Source organism: Phoca vitulina, unplaced genomic scaffold (genome assembly GCF_004348235.1).
Source record: "Phoca vitulina isolate PV1807 unplaced genomic scaffold, GSC_HSeal_1.0 scaffold4, whole genome shotgun sequence".
NCBI lineage: Eukaryota > Metazoa > Chordata > Mammalia > Carnivora > Phocidae > Phoca > Phoca vitulina.
The window spans coordinates 33484256-33498993 of record NW_022589707.1 but is presented as its reverse complement, the minus strand read 5'-3'; the positions used below and the strand labels follow the sequence as shown (position 1 = coordinate 33498993).

Sequence of the window (14738 nt, the reverse complement as noted above, 5' to 3'; positions counted from 1 at the left end):
CTACTACACACAAATATCGATTTTGATGTGTATACCCTTACTAGAATTTCTAAAGTGGCATGGTCTGCGATAAAAGCTTTAAGTGAGATTCCCATACCTGAACTACCCAAATCACTTGTGTCTTCTTTCTTACCCTGCTTAAAAAATGAGGGCTTCAATGAAATGATTATAGGGCCACTTGTGTGCTGAGGTATCCAGGTGCAGTTTAAGCTCTTCTCTAATGCCCATAAAAATGAATAATGCATGCTTTAAAATATTGGTAATAAAAGGCAAAAACAGAATACAAACTCAATGGCCTGAATCAATGGATTATTCTGCAGAGACTGCTACATTGGGAAACTGGAAGAAAGTACTTTTCAAAGCATCAATATTTTAATCACTCTCTAATTCTACTTCTTTCACATAAATAAGAAACATCCCATCTTCAGCTTCCTCAGCCTGGAGCAGCAAGAAAGCAGCTGCTTTTCCAAACATTCACTTCCGGCAGAAGCATTAACTACCAAGTACTAGATATCTACAAACTAGTGTCCCAAGCAAGGTGGGTTGTAGAAGAAATTCCTGCATCTGCTGGAATCTAGTTATTATTTGTAAAATCAGAATTTTGGATTGAGGGATACTGCTTCTCCAGTAATGAGCTGAAGGAGGCAGATAGCTAAGCCCCTTCTTACAGAACCCGGGCCGTAGGTCGACAAGCAAACCCGCCACCCATGCTTCTGTTTGGAGTGGTGACAGTCTGAGATGATGTCCAAGAAAGTTCAAAAGAAAGTGTGTCTCATGTTGGGCTCTTTTAAGATATTCTGAATTCGAATTTGGACAATCTTTGGAAACAAGAAAAACATTAAATCTACCAATAACACCGAATCCACGTTTGTTCCTAAATTCAATAGCTTCTGCTACCAAGTTAATAACAAGAAGAAAAATGAACTGATGAAAATTTCGGCTCTTCTTCTCTCCTTTCCAATTTATTATCTGGCAAAGCAGAGCAGTGGCTGATAGACAAGCAGCAGGAAAAAAATCAGGAAGAACTGACCTAGAGGCCCGCATACAGGGCCCATCTTTTTTCAAAAGCCTGTTAGAGGCAGAATAGGGACATAAAAGAAAAAGGACGTAGTTAAATGTGTGTTGGAGTGACCACTAGCAGAACTCTGACTGGTATTATGCTGGTCTACCAGCAAATAAAACAACAACAAAAAGCTCATCTGTCCACATTTCAATACTTTAAATTGATACACAATAATACAGATACAAATGTAATACACCTACAAATTAAATATACATTATGGTAGGCAGAAAAATGCACCCCCCTCATCAATGTCTACATTCCAATGCCCAGAATCTGTGTCTATGTTATGTTATATGACAAGGGGAATTCAGGTTGCAGACGGAATTGAGATTCCTAACCGGCTGACCTTAAAATAGGGAAGATTATCCTGAATTATCCAGGCAGTCCAATGTAATCACAGGGGTCCAAAAGAGTGAAAGATCCAAGCCAAAGAGGGATCAGAGTGATGAGGTGTGACATGAGAAGGACAGGACCTGTTGGCTGGCTTTGAAGATAAAAAGGGCCACGAGCCAAGGAACACAGGTGGCTTCTAGAACCTGGAAGGCAAGGAGATGGATCCCCCCACTAGAGTGGCCAAAAAAGACCACAGCTCTGCTGACTCCTTGATTTTAACCCATGAATCCCATTTCTGGTTTCTGAGCAATGGAACTGTAGGAGAGTACCTTTGTACTATTTAAGCTACAGAGTCTGTGGTAATTTGTGACAGCAACCCTAGAAAACTAGTACACACATGATAAAATAGTGTATAACTGATAGACTTTTCTGTTCCAGAAGTAAGGCGTGCATAATACTAAAAAGAAAAAAAGCAAACAAAACAAAACTATTTCCGGTAGAAAACTTAAAGCACTTGTCATTCCCATCCCTGGCCCTCCTCTGTTATCCACTCTTGACCAAGGGATATGTGTACACAGGATGGGACCCTCTGCCTCTCAGGCTTCTGACTGCCTCTTCACAGCCGTAAACCACCATCACTATTTGGCTGCATGTACGTGACACCAGACTGACGTCTGTGATCAGTAGACAATGCAAAAAGATGGCACTAGGGCCACAATAAGATGGCACTAGGGACACTTATGTCCCCCAATCCTGGCCCTTAGGTCTTGCCAAAGGCAGTTTTTACAGCCACATAAGTTAATTATGAAAAAAGTTTCAGAGTGACACTTGGGGGACCTCACCCTGCACAGGCAGATATCATTACCACTGACCCAAGTACCTGGTCGTGATGAACCACACAGACCCAATGGCCACGCTCACCAACTCCAGACCGAGGCCTCTGGTTCCCTTTGCTAACAATGCATTCTTGGGACTTCTTTTCGTAAACTGTATGTTCTGTAGGATTTAAGCGTCTAAGTGCTAAGCCTCTTGAGCCATTCCTCTGCAGGAATTTGGTAATATTTTCCATATACCTTATCTGTGCATAGCTCAACAACAAAAATATTTGCATTATTATCATTTACAAAAATGCTGATTTCTGTAATTCAGAAGAAGAAGGGTGAGTGAAATCCTCTCGGAAAGCAGACAGATACCTGATGCCAGAGCACATGACAGCCAGAGAGGTTCCCTTCTCCTGAAAGAACAGGTGTCCCATGCACATAGGAGCCGAGTACTGGACGGCTTTCAGAAACACTGTAGTACCTGCAGAGTTGATCTGATCCGGGGCAAAGTGGCCTTGGCCATTTCAGAGACTACTTAACTCTCCCCTTTTTTTGGCTTGATTGTACAAAGGTCTCCCTGCTCCTTTATTCCTCTTTCCCAGGGATGATTTGCACCTCAATTGCCAAGTCCTTCATAATCAAGTGAAGTACACTTAGGAGGCTGCAGAATTACTGGATTTCTTTCCTTCACTTCCCTTCTTCAGTCATGCCTGTCCCTGGGCATAGCTGCTTAGACCCGTGGCAGCTCTAGATTCTAGCTGGCAGAATGAGGGCTCTCCACAGAGGGGCGTCGCTGGGGCCTATTTCAATGAATTAAATAGATGGCCCAAGGTGACTAAGACAGCTTTGTCTCCTTCAGCTGCAAAGAAGATCATCATGCTGATGGAGACCTAACGGAGGTTTGGCAAAGAGTATTATTTCCTTTTCCTCGTTTTCTTTTTATTTTTTTTTATTTTAAAGATTTTATTTATTTATTTATTTATTTGAGAGAGAGAGAATGAGAGAGCAAGCACATGAGAGGGGGGAGGGTCAGAGGGAGAAGCAGACTCCCTGCCGAGCAGGGAGCCCAATGCGGGACTCGATCCAGGGACTCCAGGATCATGACCTGAGCCGAAGGCAGTCGCTTAACCAACTGAGCCACCCAGGCGCCCTCCTTTTCCTCGTTTTCTTTCCTTTCCACCAATATCACTTCAAGATGCCACAAACCAGAAATATGGTGGAAAAGAAGGATGGATGGAAAAGAAGTTCAGAGGAAAGGTGACAGGGAGGCAAAGACCAAGGAGAACATCAAGTGCAGTTGGAAATTTGATCTGTTCACCAGCTGTGAAGGCCCCACAGGACGAGAGCGAGATCGGACCCTTAGACTCTTTTTTTTTTTTTTTTTTTTTAAGATTTTATTTATTTGACAGAGAGAGAGACAGCGAGAGCAGGAACACAAGCAGGGGGAGTGGGAGAGGGAGAAGCAGGCCCCCTGCTGAGCAGGGAGCCCGATGTGGGACTCGATCCCAGGACCCTGGGATCATGACCTGAGCTGAAGGCAGACGCTTAATGACTGAGCCACCCAGGCGCCCAGGACCCTTAGACTCTTAACAACAGTTACGTCCCCAGGACCAGGTCAGCAGGCATGGGTGACGGAACCAGTCAAACCCAGATCCAGCAATAGTAGCAAATGAAAGGAATTGAAGGCCTCTCCCAATATACCTCTCCTAAATACACCTGTCCCAACCATCAGTTATTACTAACCATGTGATGATCATTAACAAGGCCTTTATCTAAGGATAAAGATTTTGTTTCTCTTGAAAAGTTCATATGATACTTCTGCTTCCTCTAAGTTGGTCAACACTCTTCTCAGCACCCAACATTCACTCACAAAGAGAAACATAAAATTTGCGCTCTTACAGAAAACCAAAGAAGACATCCGTTCAAAGAATCAAATGCTTTCTGTAAACTAAAAAAAAAAAAAAAAAAAAAGTTCCATATAAACTTACTCAACTCCCTGAAAGAGATTTTGCATTTGAATAAAAACTCTTTTTGACACAAGAAAGGGCAGATTATCTCAACACATCCATCATCTGCAAAGAAACCAAGTCACCTAGACAGAGCAGCCTTCCTGATCTCATTCTTTCTCTAACAGCCGCCTGCACACCAGTGGAGGGGAGGCCTTTTCCCCAGGGGATGTTGCCATAACACAGCATCCCAGACTAATGCCCTTAAAGGAAAAAGTTAATCTAGACAATATTTTTCAAGAAAGGGTCTCTGCTGGTGGCTCCAGTTTAGTTTGCCAAAAGGAACAAGACTGCTCCAGGCCTATCCCAGCAGAGATGAAAGCATCACCAACACACAGGTCAGGTCCATACGGGTATGATAGCCAAGGGACGACGCAGAGGTGGGGCTCCTTTGGGGACACAGTAAGCTGCTGCCTCTGCCTCAGTTTCAACCTTACCTTGTTGAAGTCTTCAGAAGTTGCCCTCATTTCCTTCCACGTCTTGTTCAGGAGCTGGATACAGATGCAGAAAAATTCCTCGAACGATCTGTCGTGGGTGAAGAACATTGGGTGGAAGTCGTTGCAGGTCTCACTGGCTGGAAGAAAGAGAAGGGAAATAAGAGAGAAAGTTTGCAGAGTGAAATGAGAGGACACGGCCACACAGAGGGGTCCCAAAGAGAGGAAGGGGACATGTTTGGCTCAAGCCACAGTGGACGTAAGGCGTTGTGAAAAAGTAACCTAAGGACAGTCCCCCATGCAACTGTGAAGTCGAAGGTCAGACAGTCAAGACCTATCCCTAGGTGCCTATTTCGCCTAAAGGAAGTCAGCTCCTGACGCACCCCACCACATGACCCTCACACCTTTTTTTCCAGGATCCCTGGGGTTGAATATGGGCTCTGTGTCTGCTTCTTTGACCTTATAAGGATGATTCAAACTGGCCTCTCAGTCACAGCTCCATCACCCTTAATTTCCCCTTTCTCGACAGAATAACTGGCAGAGGATGAGCTTTCCCCAGCACACAATTAATTGCAACTTTGAAAATAGCATCCTTGATGATTTCTCCAGGGGCCTCTTTTCCTTCTTATGGCAGTAAGCAGGGGGGGTACATTTGAGATCATATACCATCTGATGCCATTAACCATTTGTTTTACATTCCCAGACACAGATGGCTGGAGGTCAAAGCAACCCAAATGGCTCTGGAGGCCACAAATGGTCCAGTCCTGGACCAGACCGTGACATCAGCCAGACTGCCTTCGTGCCTTCCCAATGCAGAGCTTCTGGGAATCAGAGCCAGCGCTCTGAGCTCTAGCTGTGTCTACTTCTCTCCTCCTTCCCAGACCAGCACCCCAGCCATCCTCTTCTTCCCTGCTATCTGGGCCACTTATATTTTTATAGTCCTTGTACCTACATCTCATGGGATCTTTACAATGCCTCTTCTGGTTCATGCTTCATGGACAAGGACAATGGAAGGAGCCAGGTTTTGTGACCACCCCCTGCCCAAAACAGTATCCTAAGTCTGTTTGTTTTTTTTAATATAAGCTGTATGTATAGTGAAAGAATTCCTATTTTAATTGGAATCTCTTTAAGGCCAGTTAGTCTTCAAGGTTCCAAATGGTGGAATTTCCAGCCCAGGAGAGGAGGATGGGGTGAGGCTGGAGCAGGGTTTATAGCAAAGATCTTCTGTATGTGGGGAAAGCCCTCTGCCTGCCATGTGGTGGATTCCACTTGGAGAGAATCCCCCAGGAAGTGAACCCTAACCAAACCTAAGGGAACACACTCTGCTCTGCCTAGGCCGCAAGCTATGATGCACCAACCTCTTCTATCTTAGTGGAATCCAGACTTCTAGAAGGGTAGATACAAAGATACATAAATGCTGTTTTCTTCCAGACCTAGGTAAGGAAACAGGCTAGCAGCAACGTACAGTCACATAGGGAAGGTTTGGGTCTGAGGACAGATGATTTGGGTTCAAGTCCAGCCTGTGCCAATCAGGAGCAAGTCACTTTACCTATCTGAGCCTCGATTTTTTTTTTTTTTAAGATTTTATTTACTTATTTATTTGAGAGAGAGAGAAACAGCATGAGAGGGGAGAGGGTCAGAGGGAGAAGCAGGCTCCCCGCTGAGCCAGGAGCCCGATGTGGGCCTCGATCCCAGGACTCCGGGACCATGACCTGAGGCAAAGGCAGTCGCTTAACCAACTGAGCCACCCAGGCACCCTGAGCCTCGATTTTTTTAACTAAAAAACGTTAATGACGTCTCCTTGTCCATCTCCATAGGTTTTGGAGAGGATCAAATGACATGACTCATGGGAAAGTGCTTTGACAGGATAGAAGTTGTCACAAACGTGGAGCAAGGTGGTGGTGATGATAATGGATGTTGTGCCAGTGTATCGTTTCCAAGAACATGGGTTGTTCTTTGATCCTCCCCCGCCCCCCCGCCAGTTCCTAGTCAAGCCTGTTCCCATTTCAGAAATGAGCAGCAAGAATGTATGTCACCCCAACCCCCAGCCTGTGTCACTGGCAGAAAAATGGCGACAGTGAAGTTCTGACCTGGGACACAAAGCTATTTAAAGAACTTGGACCGTAAACACAGGCGGATTGTGTGTTTGCTGCCCTGAGCAATGAGCTGTCAGTCTCACTTTCATAAGCACGGAAGCCAATGGAATTTACAAGTCCATGGCAGCTCTCTAAAACACTAGTGCAGGGGCGCCTGGGTGGCTCAGCCGTTAAGTGTCTGCCTTCGGCTCAGGTCATGGTCCCAGGGTCCTGGGATCGAGCCCCACATCGGGCTCCCTGCTCTGCGGGAAGCCTGCTTCTCCCTCTCTCGCTCCCCCTGCTTGTGTTCCCTCTCTCGCTGTGTGTCTCTCTGTCAAATAAATAAATAAAATCTTAAAAATAAATAAATAAATAAATAAAACACTACTGCCATCCAAGAACTCATTATTAATTACATTATCACAGTATCTTTTGGGGCCCAGTGTGATTATATGTGTACTTTATGCCCTAGTTGGAGTTTTTATGGGATTACTGAAGCTGAGACAACCAGACAAAACTGAGACCAATGAGCCCTGCTCTTGCTTGGTTGAAGAGGGAGGGAAGAAACATCATTAATAATAGAGAATATTTATCGGGTACATATCATGCGCCCAGGGGTTCTACTGGTGTTATCCTCACAACAACCTGGGAGATAGGCGTTATGCTTATCTTCATTTTATATATAGGGAAGGTAAAACTTGGCAGAAATTAAACCTTCCATCATGAGCTGTCTTTAGGAGGCCCCAGATGAGCATTTGAAACCTGCCGTTTAGTTGACCCAGCAGGCTTCCTGCCTTAGTTGACAAGAGCTCAGGACATTTCCTTGTGATTGCTGCATTGGAAATTACCTTCTCCACCCCTCTCCCAGAAGAAACCAGGACCTTGCCCCCCTCTCCAGTCCAGAGGGGCTCACAGCAGGTGTACAGCCAGCCCCCGCTGATGGACGACACCTGCAATGTGACAGGACCAACAGCAGGCTTACCACCTTGCGACAGGCACTGGGCTCTACATTGCTGTTAGTTGTTTACAAGAAGCATGTGAGGAAGATTTCGTCAATTTCTTTTCTTTTCTTTCTTTTTTTTTTTAATAAGAAATAGGAGAGTTAGAAAGGTTAGGTGACTTCTCCAAGGTCCCAGGTCCCAGGGCTTGCAAGTGGCACAGCTGGGATTGCAACTCCCATCATCAAAGCCCATCACTGTCTGATTGTACTTATTTCCTGATTCTGTTTCCCAATTAACTCTGCCTCTACTGCACCTCCCCCAGCCCACACAAATATGAAAGAATTGCTTTTATATCCACAGAAGATATTGATGAAGTAAAATCTTACAAGTGGCACGACCTTAACTATTAATGCTTAGGGTATATTTAGAATCTAGGATTCCTCTGCTTTCCCCCTACTAGTCTTGGTCTAAGTGGAGTTAGGTTCAAATCACCAGGTTACACTTCTGGATCTTACCTCCCCTTTCCTTGGGTTGGGTCAAGCTGAATCTTGACAACTCTCTTGAATACTTAAGACATAGTCTACCTGGTTAAAACTTCTACTGAACAAACTTTTTCATCTACTCAAGATATTCTCAGCCTCTAGAACACACCAAGTTTCCCCTAGATAGTCAGTCCCTGGGGAAGAATGATACTAGATGAATTTATTTAACTTATTTCAAGAAATTAGCAGGTTGGGTTCCATGTTAATAAGCCCCGATTTTGTTCACTGCAACAATGCACCCACCTAAAAAAAAAAGTACATTTCCCAGTCCCTCTTATAACCAAGAGTGACCCAATCCAAACCAGTGATAGATACACAGAGAGTGCTGGGTAGAGTTTCCAGGAAAGATCTTTAAAAGAGGAAAAGACACTTGACTGTCTTGTTCCTTTTGCTTCTGCATTCACACCTCAACTTCTTCAAGTTCAGGACACAACTTCATGTCCAGTAATGACTGGAGCCCCTGCAGCCATTCTGTCAGCATAAAAGTAAGGGCTATACACCAGATTGAAGACTTAGAAGGAGCTCCTGAGGACGCTGTGGAATCACCATACCAACCCCGAACAGACCTCCTAAGGAATTCCTTCTATATGATTTAAGTCACTGTTTCCAGGTTTCTCCATTACTCTTAGACATATGAAATTACTGATATGGAAATTTAAAACTCATGCGAGCACACAGATACTAGCATGAGAGAACACATGCTCAGGATTATGAGAGGCCATGGAGTAAGCAGCAATGAGGAGGCAGGACTGTGTAATGGTTACAGTCAAACAGAACTTCTACATTCAAAGCCCAAACGTGAGGCTCCCTAGCATACTATGTAACCTTAGACAACGAAAGTCCCCAAGTTTGTAAAATATATGACCCTATAAAATTTATAATCATCAAATTAGATTATGTATATAAAGTATGTGATAAGATACCTAGCACACATATAGGTTTAGTAAACAGTGGCTATTAAGTATTATTTTTATCTTCATTATCAGTGCACTACATGGCTTCTTTAAGACTTGAACATTTCTAGGAGATAAGGAAGGGAAGAAGAAAAATCTGATGAATGGTCTTTGGGGTCCTATTGATGGGGAAAGATAGGGTCAACCAATCATTCTTACAGATTATGTCAAAATCCTATGGGATATTCAAATCCTAAAGCTGAAATTTCACATGCTGAGCGTACATGTACCCATCAACACTGGCAGATCAACACTCTCGCCAGAGAAAAATAGCACCTGGCTCCATCCCACTGTGTTACATAATGAAAAGAACATACATTTCAGAATCAGGTGAGTTTTGATTCAAGTTCTCACTAGGTTGGTGATGCGAGCATCTCTCTCCCCCGCTTCCTCATCAGTAATATGGACACACTACTAGTTACCTCCTGGGCTGTAGAAGGTGAAGTGTTTGGCAGAGGCTGGGCCTTCACACACAGTTAAATCTAAGTTTCCATCCTCTCCTTCAAACCTCCAAATAATATCCAAGTCTCATAGGCTCTTTTAAGCTGCTAATGAGAGAAATGCTGCTAATGGTTCATGAAAAAGTAAACAGTGGGATAGTCCCCGGACAGAGGGCCAGACCCCAGAAGTCAATGTATGAGGGCACAATTCCTTGCCCCTTCCGGCAAGGGAGCAAGGGGCAAGCGGTGGCGGCTGGGAGAACAGGAGTCACACAGGAAGGATACTGGAGAAAGTACCCTACTTCTCTTTTGTGTTTTGAAACCACAGGCCTCAGGGACTGAAGAACACCGGGACGACACAGCCATGGCTAACAGCAGGATTGAGTCAGCATCAGGACACGTGCCCTTCAGGAGGGATCCTCGAGACTGACGAGCAGTCCTGTCTGTGTTCCTAGTGAGGAGTGGCAGCACTGGAAAACATAACTTGAACGGAGGTTTCATGAGGAATAAAGGTGACCAGAGGAGCTGAGCTATCAGAACAGTACTCGCCAGCAATTACCGGAAGCTATATGCTGGCCACTGTTGTAAGGGCTTTGCCTGTCCCAACTCTGAATCCTCAGTAACAGCAGAGTTACTGTTATCATCCATATTTCACAGACGAGGACAGGGAGAATAGTGAAATTAAGCCACTTGCAGTGACAGAGCCTGGAATCAAACCCAGCATTCTCTCACCAGAGACGTGTTTGCATCCTCCACATGAAGGGACTGGAATGACATTATCCTCAACTTCTTTCCCTTCCTTTTTTTTTTTTTTTTTAAGATTTTATTGACTTATTTGAGAGAGTGAGAGAGAGAGCACAAGCGGGGGGAGCAGCAGAGGGAAAGGGGGAAGCAGACTCCCCGCTGAGCAGGGAGCTCCACATGGGGCTCGATCCCCGGACCCTGGGATCACGACCTGAGGCGAAGGCAGACACGTCAACAACTGAGCCACCCAGCACCCCTATCCTAAACTTCTTTAAAAGACTCATCCTTTGCAGTGAGGAATGAGCAAACAACTCCCAGTTATAAAATAAGTAAGACTCGGGGATGTAATGTACAGCACAGGGAATATAGTTAATAATATGTCACAACTTTGTATGGTGACAGATGGTAGCTAGATTTATCATGGTGATCACTTTATAATGTATATAAATGTTGAATCACTGTGTTGTGCATCTGAAATTAATACAATATTGTATGTCAACTGCACTTCAATAAAAATAAATCAAAAACAATTTGTTCCTTGACATGTTATACGGGAAACAATGAAAAGATTCTGATGTATTTTGGGATTCATGACTCTTTGTTTTAAAGATGTTCCAGTATTAGAGGCAAGGATAAAGCATTAAATATGAATACATTTTTTTCTCTAAAATGGTCAGATTGCAGATATTCAAGATCGAGGGTTATCAAGCAGGAAGAACCCATCCAGACTGTCTGATCTGCTTGACTCTCTTTGTAGTTAAGAGCACTGAAAAAGGCAAAATGGATTGCCCAAGAGTTCATGATGGCAGAAAGGAGGTGAAGACACTGGAAGCCAGACTGTCAGGTTCAAATCCTTGTTCTTTCACTACTGCTGAGTCACCTGGGCAAGTCACTTCATCTGTCAATACCTCATTCTTTTCATCTGTTAACTGGGGGCAACAACAGTATAAACTTCACCAGGTTGCTGTGAGGACTCAGTGGAAACAGTGACTATAAGAAGCAAGCCCAATGCAGGTGTGAGGCAACAGAATGGTGATGCTACCTGGTGAGCAGGCCATCCCACTGAGGAGTGTGAGCTTGCATCAGCAGAGGGATGGCCTGACTCTCGAGAATGGGGTCCTTAACTCAGGGGTTAAACAAACAAACAAAAACACAGAGGGTGAGGTCTATTACTGCTTTTTAAAAATAAAAAGACTAAGGAAAAAAAGTGTTGAATTACTAGGCAATGATTTTATAAATGAAATTTACAGAGAAACTTTCAATGGGACAAAAATAGTAAGACTTTTCAAAAACCGAATTGTTTTTAAGCACACTATTTTTAACACAATGAGATTCTACTTTGTAAAAAAAAGAACCAACTTAATGGTGTTTCAAGTCTGGAATATGAAGGTATTTTCAGGGCTGAGGGTAAAACGGGTTCTTATTAATTTGCTGACATCGAATTCATTTATAAATAGACCAGCTTTGAAAGCAGCTCTAACCCATGCACGTATGTTTTAAAAATAAGAATGCTGTACACTTTTGTCACACTTTGTCTTTCAAAGTAGATTTGTTCCTATTTTCCATCGGATAATGCGAGATGAGGCGGGGATTGTCACTGGAGTCTCAGAGAACAAGGACTACTGCAGTATAGCAAGGAAACAATGAAAGAGGAGTACAGAGAATGGATTTTAGTGCTGCTCATAACCTTCAGAAGGTCAGCTTAGTTCCCTGGGATCCAGATTTCTTAGCTGTAAATGAGACGGGCTGGTAAAGTTCCCACCAAGTCAAAAATTCTAAGACTACGCACACACATACGTGCACACACCAGATGACGTGTTTTCAACTCCCTAATGCCCGACAACAATTACAGAACCTGGAGGCTGCACCTGCACTGAACTTAGAATTATTTCCTAAATCATTATTTCTTTGAATGACAGGATGGCTACACATTTCATTTAGGGTGTTAAGGCATCCAAATGGCATTTGCTAGGCTTGGAGAATATTTGATGAGCTAGTACTTATTCTGTCTTTCACAAGAAAATCGTTAGATGTTTTTATACCCTTTCAACCTATTAATATCACCTAATGCAGGCCATTACGTAAGAAAATTACCTGACTATAGATAGAATGACAAGATGACACAGGCAAATGCACAAAATTTCTGCTATTTCACAGGAATTTTGTAAGATAAATAGAATTTTTGAGATGCTGAAGAGCTCCGTTCTGTGCTTTCTATGACCCTTGTCATGCTCAGCGAGACTGTGGACCCATTTGCAGGTGACCGGAGGGACACAGATTTGGGAAGCACTAGGCAAATTCTGATGATTTTTACCAAAAAAGAAATAAGCCCTGGCTTAACGTAAAGGGCATTTTGTTTTAAAATTATGAGCTGCAGGAAGAAGGGGATAAATTATATATACACAAAAGCGTTTAATACATGAAAACTGCCAGAGCAGTTATAAAATCTTACTGGTTATCCCCAGCATGGAAATTCAAATCAGAATTATTTGTGGCTCTAGGGTCAGTCTAGATAATATATTTATGAATTCTCAGATGCAAAGGTATGCTTATACTTTGCAGAAATTCTTACCCCTGTAGCCCTTGAATTTTCTATTTTTAGACCTGGTATTCTTCATGGCTTGGTTTTGGGGTTTTGGTACTGTGTGGGAAGATGCCGAAAGTTCAGAACCTTTTGTAGGTGGGAGAGGTGAGTGAGGGCAAAGAATCTGAAGTTCTCCAACCGCTGCTGAGTTTCACCAATAGAGAAGCTACCACCCCCACTATTTCAGAACAGGGGGATCAGAGGCCTGAAACCTGCTCAGTTCTTTCCAGCTCCCGAAGCCTGGTTTAACAGAACTCTAAATATTCTTTTCTATCCTCTATCATGCCTAAAAATAGTATGAAATCCACATTGAAAAGACACACAGTAGCTAATCCAATGCTTCGTTGTTCACCTTCCCTATGGGCCTTTTTTAAGGACATGGAGAGAGGAAAAAAGAATACCGACTATAGTGTTAGGACTGAAAATCAGACTGTAGCACCAAAGGACAGCCAATTCAGCAAGAAGGAGCCGAGGTCCATCCCAGGCAACCCAGTATGTGTTAATAAAAGAGCAGAAGTTCAGGAGCAAGGTTGACCTGGGTGCAAAACTTGGTCTCACTACTTAATAGCAATGTGATCTTGATCAACTTATACCTCCCCTGGACCCCAATTTTCTGGTTAAAAAAAAAAAGACAATGCCTCCTATCTCATCAGATTGCTGCAAGGATTGCTGCAAGTGATACATGATTCATATATTAACTGAGATAAAATAAGGACTTAATGAATGCCAGTTGTTACCAGTTTTAATAGCAAAATAATTATGATTGTATGTAGCTAAAATGACAAATTTAGAGAAATTACATTTTTAGATGTAAAGACATAAAACTGCAGTAATTAAAAACAGTAATTGCTATGACACAGCAATTCTACCCTTGTTATTAGTCTATGGATGGAAAAAGAGATCAATGGAATAGAACAGTGAGTCCAGATACAGACTGGTATATACAGTCACTAGATATATGACAAAGGTGACACTACAATGGATTTTCAAAAACTTGTGCTGGGCCAACTGTATATGCATCTGGAAAAAATAAATTATGATTCCCTACCTCACACCATCCACAAATCAACTCTAAGTGGATTACAGTTCTAAATGTGAAAGGAAAAACAATGAAGAAAGGAGAATATATTCATGACCTTGAGGTGAGCAAAGTTTTCTTAAACAGGACCAAAAAATCATTCATCTGAATGAAAAGGTTTGATTGGATTAAATTAAAATCAAGAACTTCTATTTATCAAAAGATAAAATAGGATGGCAACCACAGAGTAGGAGAAAAACTTGCAATATCGTCTGACAAAGAACTGTTATCCATGATATATAAATACCCCTATAAGTCAATAAGAAAAAGACAGACAACCCAATAAAAAAATGGATGAAATGTATATAGGTACTCCATGCAATAGGATATCTAAGTGACCAATAAACACATAAAAAAGTACTCAGCTTTTTTAGTCATGAGGAAAATGTAAGTCAAACAACAATGAGATACTTTCAAACATCCACCAGAATGGCTACAATGAAAAGACAGAAAATCCTAAGTGTGGTTAAAAATGTGCGACAAATGGAATTCTCACACATTGTTGGTGCAAGTGTAAACTGGCTCAACTGCTTTGAAAACCACTTCAGTAGTATTTAGTTAAACCAAAATAGTCATACTCTATGACATGGCAATTTTACCCAAACATACAAACCCAACAGGAATGCGTACATGTGCTCCAAAAGAAATGTATCAGAAAGTTCAGAGCAGCACTATTTGTTACAGCCCCAAACTTGAAAAACCCAAATGTCCACCTAAGAGATTA

At 42.7% G+C, this 14738-nt stretch overlaps 1 protein-coding gene across 7 annotated transcripts in view; it reads right to left on the bottom strand.

Moving 5' to 3' along the window:
* The window catches only part of ELMO1 (engulfment and cell motility 1), a 514971-nt gene that overhangs the window by 152165 nt on the left and 348068 nt on the right, over positions 1-14738 (bottom strand). For all 7 annotated transcript variants that reach the window (XM_032401761.1, XM_032401766.1, XM_032401767.1 and 4 more), the window contains one exon: positions 4661-4797. In XM_032401761.1, coding sequence (XP_032257652.1) covers positions 4661-4797 — 137 coding nt within the window. The remainder of the gene's footprint in view (positions 1-4660; positions 4798-14738) is intronic.